The sequence below is a fragment of the Coregonus lavaretus genome, assembly GCF_964263955.1.
Source record: "Coregonus lavaretus genome assembly, contig: HAP1_SCAFFOLD_8814, whole genome shotgun sequence".
NCBI lineage: Eukaryota > Metazoa > Chordata > Actinopteri > Salmoniformes > Salmonidae > Coregonus > Coregonus lavaretus.
In genome coordinates this window covers 1-18,790 of record NW_028158863.1, presented here as the reverse complement: position 1 = coordinate 18,790, position 18,790 = coordinate 1, and the positions used below count along the sequence as shown (strand labels likewise).

Sequence of the window (18,790 nt, the reverse complement as noted above, 5' to 3'; positions counted from 1 at the left end):
GCAAAAACAAATCAGCCCAACTGGTAAACAAACAGACCTCCCCCCCTGATTTACAGCTCCTCTTTCTCTTCCCCACAACCCCCCCCCCCTCTCTCTCTCTTTCCTCCTCCTCTCTCCTCTCTCTCTCTCTCTCTCTCTCTCTCTCTCTCTCTCTCTCTCTCTCTCTCTCTCTCTCTCTCTCTCTCTCTCTTTCTCTCTCTCTCTATCTCGCTCTCTTTCTCCCTAACGCTCCCGCAATCCCCCCCTGTCTCTTTCCTTTCCTCTGCCCCCCCTCCTTATCCCCCTCTCTATCTCTTTCACATCTTTCACAGTCAGTAACCCTTGACATTTCCACAGTTCTCACCACATTCCTCTCTTTGCTACGCTAGTGCTTAGCGCTAGCCTTCCTCCACATGTCCACCCCGAGCCCCACACCGTGTCCACTAATACTGTTTGGTGAAATGTTATTAGTCGTCACGGTGCGAGGCTCGCCTGCCCCATGCTCTTCCTGCTGATGCTGCTGTTAGCTACGAGGCTAGCACTTGCCCTGCTGCTGTTAACATGTTAGCATTATGCCAGTCTCTCTGACACCTGTCTTAATGAATGGGGACATGGGGGTTCATTGTGTGAGATAGCAGGGGAGTGAAACACTGGAGCAAGGCTGTTCCTAATGCACTGTTTAGAGAGGGATGTTCTGTGTGAATAAAATACGCCATGGTGAAAGGTCATCTCTTCTTCTTTCACCCTCTCTATCTATCCCCCCCCCCCCCTACCTAATGGGAAAGATGAGAGGATGGTCCGGTCGTTAAGTGGTTGAGGTGTACGGTAGTTGTCCTGCATGACGATACGGTCAGCATCCTCCTTACTGGCATACAGCACTGTCTCCAGCTTCATCATCTGAGGAAGAAGGGAGGACAGAGAGGAGGAAGAGAGGAGGACAGAGAGGAAGAATGGGAGGAAGAGAAGGAAGACAGGAGGGAAGAGAGGAGGAATGGGAGGAAGAGAAGGAAGACAGGAGGGAAGAGAGGAGGAAAGAGGGGAGGGGAAGGAAGACAGGAGGGAAGAGAGGAGGAAAGAAGAGGAGGACATAGTGATGCTTTGAATTCAAGCAAAGTGCATAAGTATCTCACCATCACACACACACACACCTTCCCTCACCTGTGTGTGTGAGATTTTGACAGTCTCTGTGAAGAGGGTCCAGAGGACACTCTGGAAGCAGGGAGGGGTGGTGAGGGAGCCATTGTATCGGTAGTACCGCCCCAGGTCAGAGGGCAGGAGGGACTGGACATCAAAGGCTGGGATGGACACACTCTGACCTGACCACGGAGGGAGGAACGGAGGGAGGAATGGAGGGAGGAATGGAGGGATGACGGTTAGAGGAGAGGTACAGGGTTTGATTCCTGGGGGCTCACAGCGGTGCTGTTTGGCACTTCCATAAGAAACCAGAGAATCCCCATAAACTACTGTAGTCGTGGATACCAATGTAATTTGAACGGTAAAATTGCTAGAAGGTAGCTGTAATAATAATGCTGATTGGTTAAGGTGTACTTTGATTGACAGCTGTCTCACCTGCGTGTCTGACGCGACCCAGGTAGTTGAGAATGTTCCAATAAGCCGGGTTAGCCTCCTCACCTGTCTGACAGATCACACATCTTCCCTTTAGGTCAAGTGTACATGCTTTACTATACATTCAGAAAGCCTTTCTTACTAATCTGGTGATGTGAAGATTTTCCAACTGAAGAAATAAAACGTAAATAAAAGGAATTTGTAACCAATTGTAAAGAATACAAATACAACACTTTTTAAGTATGTAATGTTCCAGTGGTTGATGTGATTGTCAGTTAGTTGTGATGTAATAGTCCTACCTCTATGAGGACTCCCAGTACTGCCAGTCCATCCTGCTGGGTCATAGCCACTGACATGTTAGGGTACAGCTCTGAGTTGTAGTGCACCACGTGCAGCTACACAGAGAGGGAACATGGTTAGCTGCTTCATTCGTTTACATAGGGGTCAGATGGAAGAAAGAGAGAGAGGGAGGGGGGATATGCTGCCTCATTGAAAATCACTGAGGGGGGGGGGGGGGGGGATATACAAAGAGAAAGGGAGTGAGTAAACGAGATAGAGACTAATTGTAATAGTGTGTAACCAGAGCATGGAGCGTCTCGTCCATGTTTTCATACTTGTATTTATTGTGGCTCCTCTTTCCTTCTCCCCTCTCCCGCTTCTCTCTCTCTTTCTCTCCGTCTCTCGCTGTCCCTCCCCCTCTCGCTCTCTCTCTCTCTCTCGCTCTCTCTGTCCCTCCTTCTCACTCTCTCTCTCTGTTGGCATACCTGTGCAGTAGCAGATGGACAGGATCTGAGTTAATCGTCCAAACTCTCTGTCTCGCTCTCTCTCTCTCTCTCTCTCTCTCTCTCTCTCTCTCTCTCTCTCTCTCTCTCTCTCTCCATCCCTCACTCCATCACCTCTCCACCCATTTTTGCAGATCCACTGCATGTTCTACATTCCCTTCATTCCCTTCCCACAGAGAACTGTTCCAAGTTCCAAAAGAGAGTGTGTGTGTGTGTGTGTGTAGTTGCGGTACAGTAAATACACTGCCAACATGAGTAAGTTGGTTCCCCTTCCTCTGTATACTGTGTATACTGTAGGTGTTTGAGAGGCTTTTATTTGGCATGCTTGCCAGTTGAAATCTATTTCTAATCCTGAAGTCTTTACAACAATTTCAATCAGATTTAATTCCACTCCCCAATTAATTAACATAATTCAAACACTTATTCTCCAATAACTTTTCTTTTCAAGTTTGTTTTCTCCTACTATGGCTAGTGTAAACCAGATTAGCTAAGAGTCTAGATTGCTGTTTAGTCTTTTTGTATAATATTTAATAGGATTATAGTATGGTTTCTCAACTGAAGTGCTTAATACTGCAACCTGCCTGGATATACAGTTTGGCACGTACACATGTCCTTACCCATGCAGGCGTAGAAACACACACGTGCGCGTGCACACACACACACACTTGTGCACTCTCACCCACCAACACCCCTCACACCCCGCCCCCCTCCAAACACACACACACACACACACACACATTTTGACTCACCTCTGCAGCGGTGCTCTGACCGTTGATGGTGTGTTCGCTGCCCCCAGCCCCCGGGGCTCCATTGCCCCAGTGCAGGTGCATCTGGACGGCCGTGAACTGCCAGGGCAGCCCCCCTACACCCATCCAGTCTGGGAGAGGAACCATCACTGTGAGGGAGGGAAAGCATGGTTGCTGTAGTTACCTGTATGTCTGTTGTTAGTGATGAAGTCAGTATGTGTGCTGTAGTTACCTGTATGTCTGTTGTTAGTCATGGAGTCAGCATGGTTGCTGTAGTTACCTGTATGTCTGTTGTTAGTCATGGAGTCAGCATGGTTGCAGTAGTTACATGTATGTCTGTTGTTAGTCATGGAGTCAGTATGCTTGCTGTAGCTACCTGTATGTATGTTGTTAGTGATGGAGTCAGCATGGTTGCTGTAGTTACATGTATGTTGTTAGTGATGGTGTCAGCATGGTTGCTCTAGTTACCTGTATGTTGTTAGTGATGGCGTCAGCATGGTTTCTGTAGTTACCTGTATGTATGTTGTTAGTGATGGAGTCAGCATGGTTGCTGTAGCTACATGTATGTATGTTGTTAGTGATGGAGTCAGCATGGTTGCTGTAGTTACTTGTATGTATGTTGTTAGTGATGGAGTCAGCATGGTTGCTGTAGTTAAGTGTATGTCTGTTGTTAGTGATGGCATCAGCATGGTTGCTGTAGTTACCTGTATGTCTGTTGTTAGTGATGGAGTCAGCATGGTTGCTGTAGTTACCTGTATGTTGTTAGTGATGGAGTCAGCATGATTGCTGTAGTTACCTTTATGTTTGTTGTTAGTGATGGAGTCAGCATGGTTGCTGTAGTTACCTGTATGTATGTTGTTAGTGATGGAGTCAGCATGGTTGCTGTAGTTACCTGTATGTATGTTGTTAGTGATGGAGTCAGTATGCTTGCTGTAGTTACCTGTAAGTCTGTTGTTAGTGATTGAGTCAGCATGGTTGCTGTAGTTACCTGTATGTTGTTAGTGATGGAGTCAGCATGGTTGCTGTAGTTACCTGTATGTATGTTGTTAGTGATGGAGTCAGCATGGTTGCTGTAGTTACATGTATGTATGTTGTTAGTTATGGAGTCAGCATGGTTGCTGTAGTTACATGTATGTTGTTAGTGATGGAGTCAGCATGGTTGCTCTAGTTACCTGTATGTTGTTAGTGATGGCGTCAGCATGGTTTCTGTAGTTACCTGTATGTATGTTAGTGATGGAGTCAGCATGGTTGCTGTAGTTACCTGTATGTATGTTGTTAGTGATGGAGTCAACATGGTTGTTGTAGTTACCTGTATGTATGTTGTTAGTGATGGAGTCAGCATGGTTGCTGTAGTTACCTGTATGTTGTTAGTGATGGAGTCAGCATGATTGCTGTAGTTACCTGTATGTATGTTGTTAGTGATGGAGTCAGCATGGTTGCTGTAGTTACCTGTATGTATGTTGTTAGTGATGGAGTCAGTATGCTTGCTGTAGTTACCTGTATGTCTGTTGTTAGTGATGGATTCAGCATGGTTGCTATAGTTACCTGTATGTTGTTAGTGATGGTGTCAGCATGGTTGCTGTAGTTACCTGTATGTATGTTGTTAGTGATGGAGTCAGCATGGTTGCTGTAGTTACCTGTATGTCTGTTGTTAGTGATGGAGTCGGCATGGTTGCTGTAGTTACCTGTATGTTGTTAGTGAAGGAGGCAGCATGGTTGCTGTAGTTACCTGTATGTTGTTAGTGATGGCGTCAGCATGGTTTCTGTAGTTACCTGTATGTATGTTGTTAGTGATGGAGTCAGCATGGTTGCTGTAGTTACCTGTATGTCTGTTGTTAGTGATGGAGTCAGCATGGTTGCTGTAGTTACCTGTATGTTGTTAGTGATGGCGTCAGCATGGTTTCTATAGTTACTTGTATGTATGTTGTTAGTGATGGCATCAGCATGGTTGCAGTAGTTACCTGTATGTCTGTTGATAGTGATGGAGTCAGCATGGTTGCTGTAGTTACCTGTATGTTGTTAGTGATGGAGTCAGCATGATTGTTGTAGTTACATGTATGTTGTTAGTGATGGTGTCAGCATGGTTCCTCTAGTTACCTGTATGTTGTTAGTGATGGAGTCAGCATGGTTGCTGTACTTACCTGTATGTTGTTAGTGATGGCGTCAGCATGGTTTCTGTAGTTACCTGTATGTATGTTGTTAGTGATGGAGTCAGCATGGTTGCTGTAGTTACATGTATGTCTGTTGTTAGTCATGGAGTCAGCATGGTTGCTGTAGTTACTTGAATGTATGTTGTTAGTGATGGAGTCAGCATGGTTGCTGTAGTTACCTGTATGTATGTTGTTAGTGATGGAGTCAGCATGGTTGCTGTAGTTATCTGTATGTATGTTGTTAGTGATGGAGTCAGTATGCGTGCTGTAGTTACCTGTATGTATGTTGTTAGTGATGGAGTCAGCATGGTTGCTGTAGTTACCTGTATGTTGTTAGTGATGGAGTCAGCATGGTTGCTGTAGTTACCTGTATGTCTGTTGTTAGTGATGGAGTCAGCCTGGTTTCTGTCGTTCCCTGTATGTTGTTAGTGATGGAGGCAGCATGGTTGCTGTAGTTACCTGTCTGTTTTTAGTGATGGAGTCAGCATGGTTGCTGTAGTTACTTGTATGTATGTTGTTAGTGATGGAGTCAGCATGGTTGCTGTAGTTATGTGTATGTCTGTTGTTAGTGATGGCATCAGCATGGTTGCTGTAGTTACCTGTATGTCTGTTGTTAGTGATGGCGTCAGCATGGTTGCTGTAGTTACCTGTATGTTGTTAGTGATGGAGTCAGCATGGTTGCTTTAGTTACCTGTATATCTGTTGTTAGTGATGGAGTCAGCATGGTTGCTATTGTTACCTGTATGTTGTTAGTGATGGCGTCAGCATGGTTTCTGTAGTTACCTGTATGTATGTTGTTAGTCATGGAGTCAGCATGGTTGCTGTAGTTACCTGTATGTCTGTTGTTAGTGATGGAGTCAGCATGGTTACCTGTATGTTGTTAGTGATGGCGTCAGCATGGTTTCTATAGTTACTTGTATGTTGTTAGTGATGGAGTCAGCATGGTTGCTGTATGTCTGTTGTTAGTGCTGGAGTCAGCATGGTTGCTGTAGTTACCTGTATGTTGTTAGTGATGGAGTCAGCATGATTGCTGTAGTTACCTTTATGTTTGTTGTTAGTGATGGAGTCAGCATGGTTGCAGTTTTTACATATATGTTGTTAGTGATGGAGTCAGCATGGTTGCTGTAGTTATCTGTATGTTGTTAGTGATGGTGTCAGCATGTTTGCTGTAGTTACCTGTATGTATGTTGTTAGTGATGGAGTCAGCATGGTTGCTGTAGTTACCTGTATGTCTGATGTTAGTGATGGAGTCAGCATGGTTGCTGTAGTTACCTGTATGTTGTTAGTGATGGCGTCAGCATGGTTTCTATAGTTACTTGTATGTCTGTTGTTAGTGATGGCGTCAGCATGTTTGCAGTAGTTACCTGTATGTCTGTTGATAGTGATGGAGTCAGCATGGTTGCTGTAGTTACCTGTATGTATGTTGTTAGTGATGGAGTCAGCATGGTTGCAGTAGTTACATATATGTTGTTAGTGATGGAGTCAGCATGGTTGCTGTAGTTACCTGTATGTTGTTAGTGATGGTGTCAGCATGTTTGCTGTAGTTACCTGTATGTATGTTGTTAGTGATGGAGTCAGCATGGTTGCTGTAGTTACCTGTATGTATGTTGTTAGTGATGGAGTCAGCATGGTTGCTGTAGTTACCTGTATGTCTGTTGTTAGTGATGGAGTCAGCATGGTTGCTATTGTTACCTGTATGTTGTTAGTGATGGTGTCAGCATGGTTTCTGTTGTTACCTGTATGTATGTTGTTAGTGATGGAGTCAGCATGGTTGCTGTAGTTACATGTATGTATGTTGTTAGTTATGGAGTCAGCATGGTTGCTGTAGTTACCTGTATGTATGTTGTTAGTGATGGAGTCAGCATGGTTGCTGTAGTTACCTGTATGTATGTTCTTAGTGATGGAGTCAGCATGGTTGCTGTAGTTACCTGTATGTATGTTGTTAGTGATGGAGTCAGCATGGTTGCTGTAGTTACCTGTATGTCTGCTGTTACTGATGGAGTCAGCATGGTTGCTGTAGTTACCTGTATGTTGTTAGGGATGGTGTCAGCATGGTTTCTGTAGTTACCTGTATGTATGTTGTAAGTGATGGAGTCAGCATAGTTGCTGTAGTTACCTGCATGTATGTTGTTAGTGATGGAGTCAGCATGGTTGCTGTAGTTACCTGTATGTCTGCTGTTAGTGATGGAGTCAGCATGGTTGCTGTAGTTACCTGTATGTTGTTAGTGATAGCGTCAGCATGGTTTCTGTAGTTACCTGTATGTATGTTGTTAGTGATGGAGTCAGCATGGTTGCTGTAGTTACCTGTATGGCTGTTGTTACTGATGGAGTCAGCATGGTTGCTGTATGTCTGTTGTTAGTGATGGCGTCAGCATGGTTGCTGTAGTTACCTGTATGTTGTTAGTGATGGAGTCAGCATGATTGCTGTAGTTACCTTTATGTTTGTTGTTAGTGATGGATTCAGCATGATTGCTGTAGTTACCTGTATGTCTGTTGTTAGTGATGGAGTCAGCATGGTTGCAGTAGTTACATATATGTTGTTAGTGATGGAGTCAGCATGGTTGCTGTAGTTACCTGTATGTTGTTAGTGATGGTGTCAGCATGTTTGCTGTAGTTACCTGTATGTATGGTGTTAGTGATGGAGTCAGCATGGTTGATGTACTTACCTGTATGTATGTTCTTAGTGATGGAGTCAGCATGGTTGCTGTAGTTACCTGTATGGTGTTAGTGATGGAGTCAGCATGGTTGCTGTAGTTACCTGTATGTCTGTTGTTAGTGATGGAGTCAGCATGGTTGCTATTGTTACCTGTATGTTGTTAGTGATGGTGTCAGCATGGTTTCTGTAGTTACCTGTATGTATGTTGTTAGTGATGGAGTCAGCATAGTTGCTGTAGTTACCTGTATGTATGTTGTTAGTGATGGAGTCAGCATGGTTGCTGTAGTTACCTGTATGTCTGCTGTTACTGATGGAGTCAGCATGGTTGCTGTAGTTACCTGTATGTTGTTAGTGATAGCGTCAGCATGGTTTCTGTAGTTACCTGTATGTATGTTGTTAGTGATGGAGTCAGCATGGTTGATGTAGTTACCTGTATGGCTGGTGTTACTGATGGAGTCAGCATGGTTGCTGTATGTCTGTTGTTAGGATGGCGTCAGCATGGTTGCTGTAGTTACCTGTATGTTGTTAGTGATGGAGTCAGCATGATTGCTGTAGTTACCTTTATGTTTGTTGTTAGTGATGGAGTCAGCATGATTGCTGTAGTTACCTGTATGTATGTTGTTAGTGATGGAGTCAGCATGGTTGCAGTAGTTACATATATGTTGTTAGTGATGGAGTCAGCATGGTTGCTGTAGTTACCTGTATATTGTTAGTGATGGTGTCAGCATGTTTGCTGTAGTTATCTGTATGTATGTTGTTAGTGATGGAGTCAGCATGGTTGCTGTACTTACCTGTATGTATGTTCTTAGTGATGGAGTCAGCATGGTTGCTGTAGTTACCTGTATGATGTTAGTGATGGAGTCAGCATGGTTGCTGTAGTTACCTGTATGATGTTAGTGATGGAGTCCGCATGGTTGCTGTAGTTACCTGTATGTCTGTTGTTAGTGATGTAGTCAGCATGGTTGCTATTGTTTCCTGTATGTTGTTAGTGATGGTGTCAGCATGGTTTCTGTAGTTACCTGTATGTATGTTGTTAGTGATGGAGTCAGCATGGTTGCTGTAGTTACATGTATGTATGTTGTTAGTGATGGAGTCAGCATGGTTGCTGTAGTTACCTGTATGTTGTTAGTGATGGAGTCAGCATGGTTGCTGTAGTTACCTGTATGTCTGCTGTTAGTGATGGAGTCAGCATGGTTGCTGTAGTTACCTGTATGTTGTTAGTGATGGTGTCAGCATGGTTTCTGTAGTTAGCTGTATGTATGTTGTTAGTGATGGAGTCAGCATGGTTGCTGTAGTTACCTGTATGTATGTTGTTAGTGATGGAGTCAGCATGGTTGCTGTAATTACCTGTATGTTGTTAGTGATGGAGTCAGCATGGTTGCTGTTGTTACCTGTATGTTGTTAGTGATAGCGTCAGCATGGTTTCTGTAGTTACCTGTATGTATGTTGTTAGTGATGGAGTCAGCATGGTTGCTGTAGTTACATGTATGTATGTTGTTTGTGATGGAGTCAGCATGGTTGCTGTAGTTACCTGTATGTCCATTGTTGTAGAGGCTGAAGGGTTTGTTGCCGTGCTGGCCATAACCCAGGGGTGTCAGAGGGTCCAGGCTGGGGTCATACTGGGTCTGGACCGTTGCCACGTCAACCGGAGACTGGGCCTTACCACCACAGTCTGGGAAGTACTCCGCCCACTTTGATTGGCCCACTGAACCTGAGGGGGAGGGGAAGGGAAGAGAGTGACCAAAACATGACACATATTGAGACTCTCTATCAGTGATGTACCACACACATTAAGCATGGCCAGTCATTTCATATTGACCTCTTGACCTATCACATTACCACCCTGCTCATCCTGTCTTTCACACTCATCCTCTGTACTTGACCTGCTCTGACTAATGACCATTGCCTAATGAGCATCATCACCCTGACGAACACACACCCAGACACACAACACACACACACATATACAGTACACAAACAAACACACTTACGCGCACACACAGATTTATTGGCCAATGAAGAAAGGCCCAATTAAATCTTACAGGATTATGTTACACTAATATAGAGTAAGAGATACAGTAGTAGAAAGGGTTAGAATACTAAATCTAGAATGTTTGGGAGTGAGTGTGTCCAGTAGTATTAGAAGGTTTGAAAGCTTGGGAGAGAGGGAGTATGTACAGGTGTAGGATCTTAATTTGATCACTCTTTTGTTGCTGAGAATTTTCCTGCACCCCAGGAAATGCAGGTGAACTTCGTGATTTACATAAATTAACTGAAAACCTGCACTAACACACAGTTACAGTGCCTTCAGAAAGTATTCACACCCCTTGACTTTTTCCACATGTTGTTACATTACAGCCTGAATTTAAAATTGAGTACATTGAGATGTTTCTTGTCACTGTCCTACACAATACCCCATAATGTCAAAGTGGAATTATGTTTTTCGAAATGTTTACAAATTAATGAAAAATGAAAAGCTCAAACGTCTTGAGTCAATAAGTATTCAACCCCTTTTGTCATGGCAAGCCTAAATAAGTTCAGGATACATTTTTTGCCACCACCAAGAAATATTATGGACTAAGGAAGAAAACCGCTCATGGATTTCAATAGTGAGGCCAATAGTAACTTTAAAACAGCTACAGAGTTTAATGGCTGTGATAGGAGAAAACTGAGGATGGGTCAACAACATTGTAGTTACTCCACAATACTAACCTAATTGACAGAGGGAAAAGAAGGAAGCCTGTACAGAATACAAATATTCCAAAACATGCATCCTGTTTGTAACAAGGCACTAAAGTCATACTGCAAAAAAAACTTTTTGTCCTGAATACAAAGTGTTATGTTTGGGACAAATCCAATACAACACCTTACTGAGTACCACTCTCCATATTGTCAAGGATAGTTGTGGCTGCATCATGTTATGGGTATGCTTGTAATCGTTAAGGACTGGGGAATTTTTCAGGATGAAAAATAAATGGAATGGAGCTAAGCAAAGGCAAAATCCTAGAGGAAAATCTGGTTTAGTCTGCTTTCCACCAGACACTGGGAGATTAATTCACCTTTCAGCAGGATAATAATCTAAAACACAAGGCCAAATCTACACTGGAGTTGCTTACCAAGAAGACAGTGAATGTTCCTGAGTGGCCGAGATACAGTTTTAACTTAAATCTACTTTATCTATGGCAAGACCGGAGAATGGTTGTCAAGCAACGATTAACAACCAATTTGACAGAGCTTGAAGAATTTTGAAAAGAATAATGGGCAAATGTTGCACAATTCAGGTGTTGTCACGCCCTGACTCAGGGGACTCGTATATGTTGAGTCAGGGTGTGTATATTCTTTGTGGTGTTTTCTATGTTTTGATCTATTATGTGTAGATCTATGTTGGCCGGTGTGGTTCCCAATCAGAGGCAGCTGTAGCTCGTTGTCTCTGATTGGGGATCATACTTAGGCAGCCTATTGGCACTAGTGGGTTGTGGGATCTTGTTCCTTGTAAGGTATGTTGTGTGTGCTACCTTGGACTTAACGTTTCGTTTATTGTTTTGTCGAGTGTTTATTGGTTTAATAAACATGTACGTATATCACGCTGCGCCTTGGTCTGTCCCGTCATTAAACGAACGTGACAGAAGATCCCACCAAACGAGGACAAAGCAGTGTGTCCAGGCGGAGCGAATGGCCATGTCACAGGTGGCCAATTTGTGGTCATGGGAGGAGATATTCGCGGGGAAAGGACCATGGGCTAAGGTAGATGCCCAGGCAGGAGAGGAGCAACGGCAACACGGAGGAGGCCGGTCGAGGAGGAAGCCCGAGAAGCAGCCCCAATAAGGAGGAAGCGTATGACTGGGCAAGCTCCGTGTTATGCGGAGCTACTTACTGTGTCGCCAGTGCGCCGGCACAGTCCTGTACGTCCTGTGCTTGCACCACGCACGTGCCGTGCGAAGATGGGCATCCAGCCAGGACGGGGTGTGCCGGCTCAACGCTCCTGGTCTCCAGTACGCCTCCTCGGTCCCGCATATCCTGCGCCAGTTCTACGAACTGTATCGCCAGTGCGCGTGCACAGCCCAGTGCGTCCTGTGCCAGCGCCCCGCACGTGTAGTGCGAAAGTGGGCAGCCAGCCAGGACGGGTTGTGCCAGCTCTCCGCTCCAGACCTCCAGTCCGCCTTCACAGTCTGGTCCGGCCCATTCCTGCTCCTCGCACCAAGCCAGTGAGGCGCGTCGTCCAGCCCGGCCCGGCCTGTTCCTGCTCCCCGCACCAAGCCAGTGGTGCGCGTCGCCAGCCCGGCCCGGCCTGTTCCTGCTCCTCGCACCAAGCCAGTGGTGCGCGTCGCCAGTACGGCCCGGCCTGTTCCTGCTCCTCGCACCAAGCCAGTGGTGCGTGTCGCCAGTCCGGCCCGGCCTGTTCCTGCTCCTCGCACCAAGCCAGTGGTGCGCGTCACCAGTCCGGCCCGGCCCGTTCCTGCCCCTCGCACCAAGCCAGTGGTGCGTGTTCCTAGTCAGGTCCGGCCCGTGCCTGCTCCTCGCACCAGACCAGTGGTGCGTTTGTCCAGTCCGGCACGGCCTGTGCTCGTTCCACCGGTGCCTGGTCCGGCACCGGTCAGCTGCTCCACTCCGGAGCCAGAGCAGTCCACTCCACCGGTGCCTGATCCAGTTCCGGTCAGCTGTTCCACTCCGGAGCCAGAGCAGTCCGCTCCACCGGTGCCTGATCCAGCTCCGGTCAGCTGCTCCACTCCGGAGCCAGAGCAGTCCGCTCCACCGGGGTCTAGTCCAGCTCCGGTCAGCGGCTCCACTCCGGAGCCAGAGCAGTCCACTCCACCGGTGCCTGATCCAGCTCCGGTCAGCGGCTCCACTCCGGAGCCAGAGCAGTCCGCTCCACCAGTGCCAAGTCCAGCTCCGGTCAGCGGCTTCAGTCCAGACCATGACGTCAGCCCCTCTCCAGGTTCGGGGTCTCCCACACCAGGGTCCAGACAGGGCCTGGCGTATCGTGGGAGGAAGGAGAGGGGAAGCAGCGCGCCGAGGTCCAGACCAGACCAGGGGCGCAACAGGGAGGCGGAGAGTGAGAGGTCGTCACCGCCCACCCGGCCCCTACCCTGTTATGTTTATGTTGTGCGGTCGGAGTCCGCACCTTTGGGGGGGGGGGGGGGGGTACTGTCACGCCCTGACTCAGGGGACTCATATATGTTGAGTCAGGGTGTGTATATTCTTTGTGGTGTTTTCTATGTATTGATCTATTATGTGTAGATCTATGTTGGCCGGTGTGGTTCCCAATCAGAGGCAGCTGTAGCTCGTTGTCTCTGATTGGGGACCATACTTAGGCAGCCTATTGGCACTAGTGGGTTGTGGGATCTTGTTCCTTGTAAGGTATGTTGTGTGTGCTACCTTGGACTTCACGTTTCGTTTATTGTTTTGTCGAGTGTTTATTGGTTTAATAAACATGTACATATATCACGCTGCGCCTTGGTCTGTCCTGTCATTAAACGAACGTGACAGGTGTGGAAAGCTCTTAGAGACTTACCCAGAAAGACTCACAGCTGTAATCGCTGCCAAAGGTGCTTCTACAAAGTATTGACTCAATACTTATATAAATGAGATATTTCTGTATTTCATTTTCAATAAATTGGCAACAATTTATGAAAACATGTTTTCACTTTGCAATTATGGTGTATTATTATGTGTAGATGGGTGAGAAAAATATATATTTAATCCATTTTGAATTCAGGCTGTAACACAACAAAATGTGGAATACTTTAAGGGGTATGAATACTTTCTGAAGGCAATATTGCACTTTTCATGTAACCTACTTTTGTCCAGCTAATAGCCTAACCACTGGTCAAGCAATATTATGGACTAAAAGTTATAATCTTGTTGCTGCAGGATTATTTTGCTACAACAATACCGGTCAAATTAAGATCCTACGTCTGTATGGAGTATCAGAATGTTAGAATACTGGATGGTGTGTGTGTGTGTGTGTGTGTGTGTGTTTGTGCGCGAGAGAGAGAGTGTATACAAGAGTGTAAAGTCAGTGGTCAGTCATGCATGCATGATGAGGTGGTGCATTATATTCACAGTGGTGAGCACACACACACAAACATCCTTCTTCAATACTAATTGGAGGGGAGAGGGAAACAGGGGAGCAGAGAGAGGGAGACTGATAGGTGCACAGACAGACGTTCTGGGCACAGAGAGAAAGAGAGATGCAAACAGAGAGAGAGAGAGAGAGAGAGACAGGGGTAGAGGGGATTCAGACTAGAGAGACTGAGGGAAGACAGGAGAGGGGGTCAGAGAGGTGGAATAATGAAAGGACATGTAGAGAATGAGAGAGTGACAAGCAAGAGAAAGAATTTGAATTTGAGAGTAGGCAGAAAAGAGAAGAGGAGTGATGGTAGTAAAGGGCAGGGGCAGGAACACAACTTAGACTCAAACCACCACAATTACAAGAAGCCTTTCAAGACAATCAGAAACAAGTATTCAACAATGCCATAGTATAATTAAGCAATAAGGCCCGAGGGGGTGTGGTATATGGCCAATATACCATGGCTAAGTGCTATTCTTATGCACGACGCAACGCAGAGTGCCTGGATACAGCCCTTAGCCGTGGTATATTGGCCATATACCACAAACCCCCGAGGTGCCTTATTGCTATTATAAAATGGTTACAAACGTAATTAGAACAGTAAAAATAAATGTTTTGTCAAACCCGGGGTATACGGTCTCATATACCACGGCTTTCAGCCAATCAGCATTCAGGGCTCGAATCAGCCAGTTTATAACAGTTAATAATACAGAATACACAGACGGTTCATAGTCATTGTGGCCCCATATTTCATAACCCACGAATTCAGTCAGCAGTCAGATCTCAATATGAGGTCTCTTCTCCAACCCTCAGTGTGCCCTAGCCTGCTACGGAGGTCAGTCCTCTACTCTCCATGCCACTGTCAATCAGTGTGAGGGTGTCCTTTCTACATTAGTGCTATACTTACGCACACACACACACACACTCTGTCTCTCACACTCCACCCTAGTGTTTATCTGCAGTGGGCTCAGGGGGATTTTTACTTTCCTAGGGGGATTAGAGAGAGACCTTTTTACACCATCACTATCCCCCCAGCTACCACAAAAAAAAGTTTGTTAGAGCTTGGTTAGAGCGTGGTTGTCCTATGGTTATTTTGCATACAATCTTCCCACAACTTTCTGGGAATGGTGCAGGATAGTTGTTTGGCTTTGGAATGTTTTCAGCACATTTAAGGAACTTTATTTTCTTGGTATTTCATTACTTTAAAGGCGCAACATCCATTTTTGGACTTATAAATTAATAATATGCACCCATTGATTCTTGAAGAATATAACTTATAAATGCCTCATGAGCTTAGTTCAACTGTCATATCACATAAAAAACACAAAATATAAGCTTGTTTTACTCCAATGTTCGTAAACAAAGTAACATTCAGAGAATGTTCTAAGAATGTTATTTAAAACGTATACATTCCGTTCTCAGCATCAATAAAACTCTCTCTATCCTCTATTTTGCTAAGTGTGTTCAGTTGTGTTGGCTGCGCCCACTAATTGGCCACACCTGATCTTAATGAGTACTTGTTTCCTTTGCATGGGGTCTGTTTGAATAGACTAAAATTAACAGCTTTGTATGAGTTTAAAAAATGTATCATTTGAGCTCCATCCTGGTGGCGCAGTGGACTAATTCCATGGATAGAGAACAGAACATTATTGGTTTGAATCTCACTGATGCTGTGTCATAATTAAAATAAATGTGTTTGCATGATTAATGCCTAAGAAAATGAATTTCCATGTGTCCCATCTGTTCTTGGAGTTTAAAAAAAGTTAACCGTAATAAGCTAGCAGTGTTATTTAAAGTTTTATTGAAACATTCCCAGTGAAAGTTTTAAGGAAGTTATTAAAAAACCTCCAAATAACCAATAATTTTAATTCTCAGAGCGTTAATAAAGCCTCCCAGGAAAACGTTCAACCCACTGGGCACCGACGTCAGTTCAACGTCTAGTTTTGATTTACATTTGGTTGAGTTGTCAACTAATGTGAATTAAACGTGAAATCAACAAAACATTTCACCATGTCATTGGATTTAGGTTAAAAGTTGGATTTAAAAAAATACGAAATGCCCTTATGTTGATGACTCAACCAGTTTTTGCCCAGTGGGAAGGAACCTAAACATAAAAACAGGCAACATTTTCACTTACGTTTAATAATGTTCAGTTTTACTTGTCAGAAAACATATGGCAATGTCAAACCAAAAACATACGTTCCCCCAACTTCCAAGGAACCAAATGTGCTAGCTGGGCCTACACACACATGCACAATCCCCTCCCCCGGCCTGTACCTCTAAGCCGTCCTCTATCCCCCTCCTTGCCCACCGCCCCCCAAAAATTAGAAAAACTTGTCCTGCAGCTCCACAGTTGGTTGTCATGGAGGTCCCCATGGTTACAATGGAGAGAATATTCCGTCATTCTGCCCTGCTCTACCTCTCATAGCGCTGCCACTGTCCCCAATGTGGATGGGAACAATGCCACACACTCACACAAACACACACACACAACGCCATACAAAGAGCCGCAGTGCCTGTGAGTGAGCCAGCCACAGAATGCCACAGATCCCCTCACATACACCAACACAACACAACTGCTCAGGACCAGTTACTTTAACAGTATATCCAGTCCTATAGAACACTGAGAAAAACACGATGCCAGCTAGCCCTGGACACAGGCCCTGGTTAGACGACATACTGTACTGGACTGTACTGCATGTGAATAGAAAAGCTCTGTGTGAACTTACTGAATGCATACAGAGTGGTAGTGTGTACACTCAGGGCCATTCAGGTCTACAGTGTCATTGACCACATGATAGGCAGCCAGTGTTCCTCAGCCTGGACAGTACAATTAACACACAGGGTTATTGTGTGGCATAACAATGCTGCTGAAACACGTCTTTCCATCCTCCTCGTGCACCTGCCACTTCTCTCGTTTTCCTCCCCCTCTCTAGCTCTCTTTCCCTCTTCTGCACCCCCATTTCCCTCCCTCCCTCCCTCCCTCCATCCCCCACTCCTCATTTCTGTTTCTCCCATACCAGGAGAGAGAGAGAGAGAGAGAGAGAGAGAGAGAGAGAGAGAGAGAGAGAGAGAGAGAGAGTACAGTAGGTGAACTGATGTATAAGTGGCAGGCAGACAGAAGGACAGACAGACAGACAGACAGACAGACAGACAGACAGACAGACAGACAGACAGACAGACAGACAGACAGAGACTGTACTGTTGTATTTATGTAGTGTTTAACATAGTTATGAATCAACTTGAAGACCTTTTGGTTATTGAGAGAGATGTTCTTACCTGTGTACGTCCAGTACGTCACTGAAAGAGGGGAAATAAAATCATGTTTCTTCATTGTCATTCTCACAACAACACATTACAGCAGTTATCAACAATTACATTCAGTATTACATTCACCAAATTATTCATCAAATTTTCAATATGAACAGGTGTCTTTGAAAAGTGAAATGATATCTCTGTAAAAACATATATGCTATATAACTACTAAATACAGTATATCTGAACTACTATATACAGTATATCTGAACTACTATATACAGTATATCTGAACTACTATATACAGTATATCTGAACTACTATATACAGTATATCTGAACTACTTTCACTATACTGTTCCTTGTTGAACTTGTTCTACTACTGATGCTACTGCCACTGTTCTACTGTTATTACTACTAGTTTCTTCAACCACCACTACCACCTCCACCACCACCACCAATGCTACTGTTCTACTGTTATTACTACTACTACTAGTTTATTCAACCACCACCTCCAACAACACTACCACCACCACCTACATTTACATTTTAGTCATTTATCAGACGCTCTTATCCAGAGCGACTTACAGTTAATGAGTGCATACATTATTTTTTTATTTTTCATACTGCCCCCCCGTGGGAATCGAACCCACAACCCTGGCATTGCAAACGCCATGCTCTACCAACTGAGCTACATCCCTGCCGGCCATTCCCTCCCCTACCCTGGACGCCCCCGGCCGGTCACGACCGGCTACGACAGAGCCTGGATTCGAACCAGGATCTCTAGTGGCACAGCTAGCACTGCGATGCAGTGCGTTAGACCACTGCACCACCAATCCCCCTTCCACCACATCTACCACCACCACGACCACCACCACTACCACCACCAGCACCCCCACCGCTACACTCTTAGAAAAGAAGGTGCTATCTAGAACCTAAAAGGGTTCTTCGGCTGTCCCTATAGGAGAACCCTTTGAATACCCCTTGTTGGTTCCACAGAGGAACCCAAAATGGAACCAAAAAGTTTATTTTACCTGAAACCAAAAAGGGTTCTGCTATGGGGACAGCCGAAGAACCCTTTTGGAACCCTTTTTTCTATAAGAGTGTACTACTACAACAACAAACAATAACCAAAACAAACTATCTTAATGCTGATTAACGTCTTACCGGCGGCACCTGTGGTGGTTGTCCATTGCCAAAACACAAGTATTAGAGGCAGAGAGAGACCCACCAAGTCCATGTTAGCCCTCCTCTCCCATACACAACCACAGATGAGCGGACGGACAGAGAGATAGAGAGGGGAAAGAGAGAGCGAAGAGAGAGCGAGAGAGAGAGAGAGAGAGAGAGAGTAGAGACGAGAGAGAGAGATGAGAGAGAGAGAGAGAGAGAGAGAGAGAGAGAGAGAGAGAGAGAGAGAGAGAGAGAGAGAGAGAGAGTGTGTGAAAGAGAGTGAAAGAGAGTGGAAAGAGAGTGAAAGAGAGATAGAGAGAGACCGGGGCTCCTGATCCAATGTGCTACAGCTCTCTAAATTAGCTCAAGTGTGTGCGTTACACACTGGGTCCCCTCTGTCATTCAAAGTAGCAGTTT

General features: G+C 45.1%; 1 protein-coding gene across 1 annotated transcript; it reads right to left on the bottom strand.

Moving 5' to 3' along the window:
* Window positions 1-752: 752 nt before the first annotated feature.
* On the bottom strand, window positions 753-18,443 carry LOC311123524 (carbonic anhydrase 14-like; the record flags this gene model as incomplete). Its single annotated transcript, XM_084197774.1, has 8 exons — window positions 753-876; window positions 1,138-1,295; window positions 1,549-1,615; window positions 1,845-1,940; window positions 3,077-3,222; window positions 9,411-9,590; window positions 17,229-17,249; window positions 18,371-18,443. Coding segments are annotated over 8 exons (865 nt in total), but the record flags the coding sequence as incomplete, so codon positions are not given.
* Window positions 18,444-18,790: the final 347 nt, after the last annotated feature.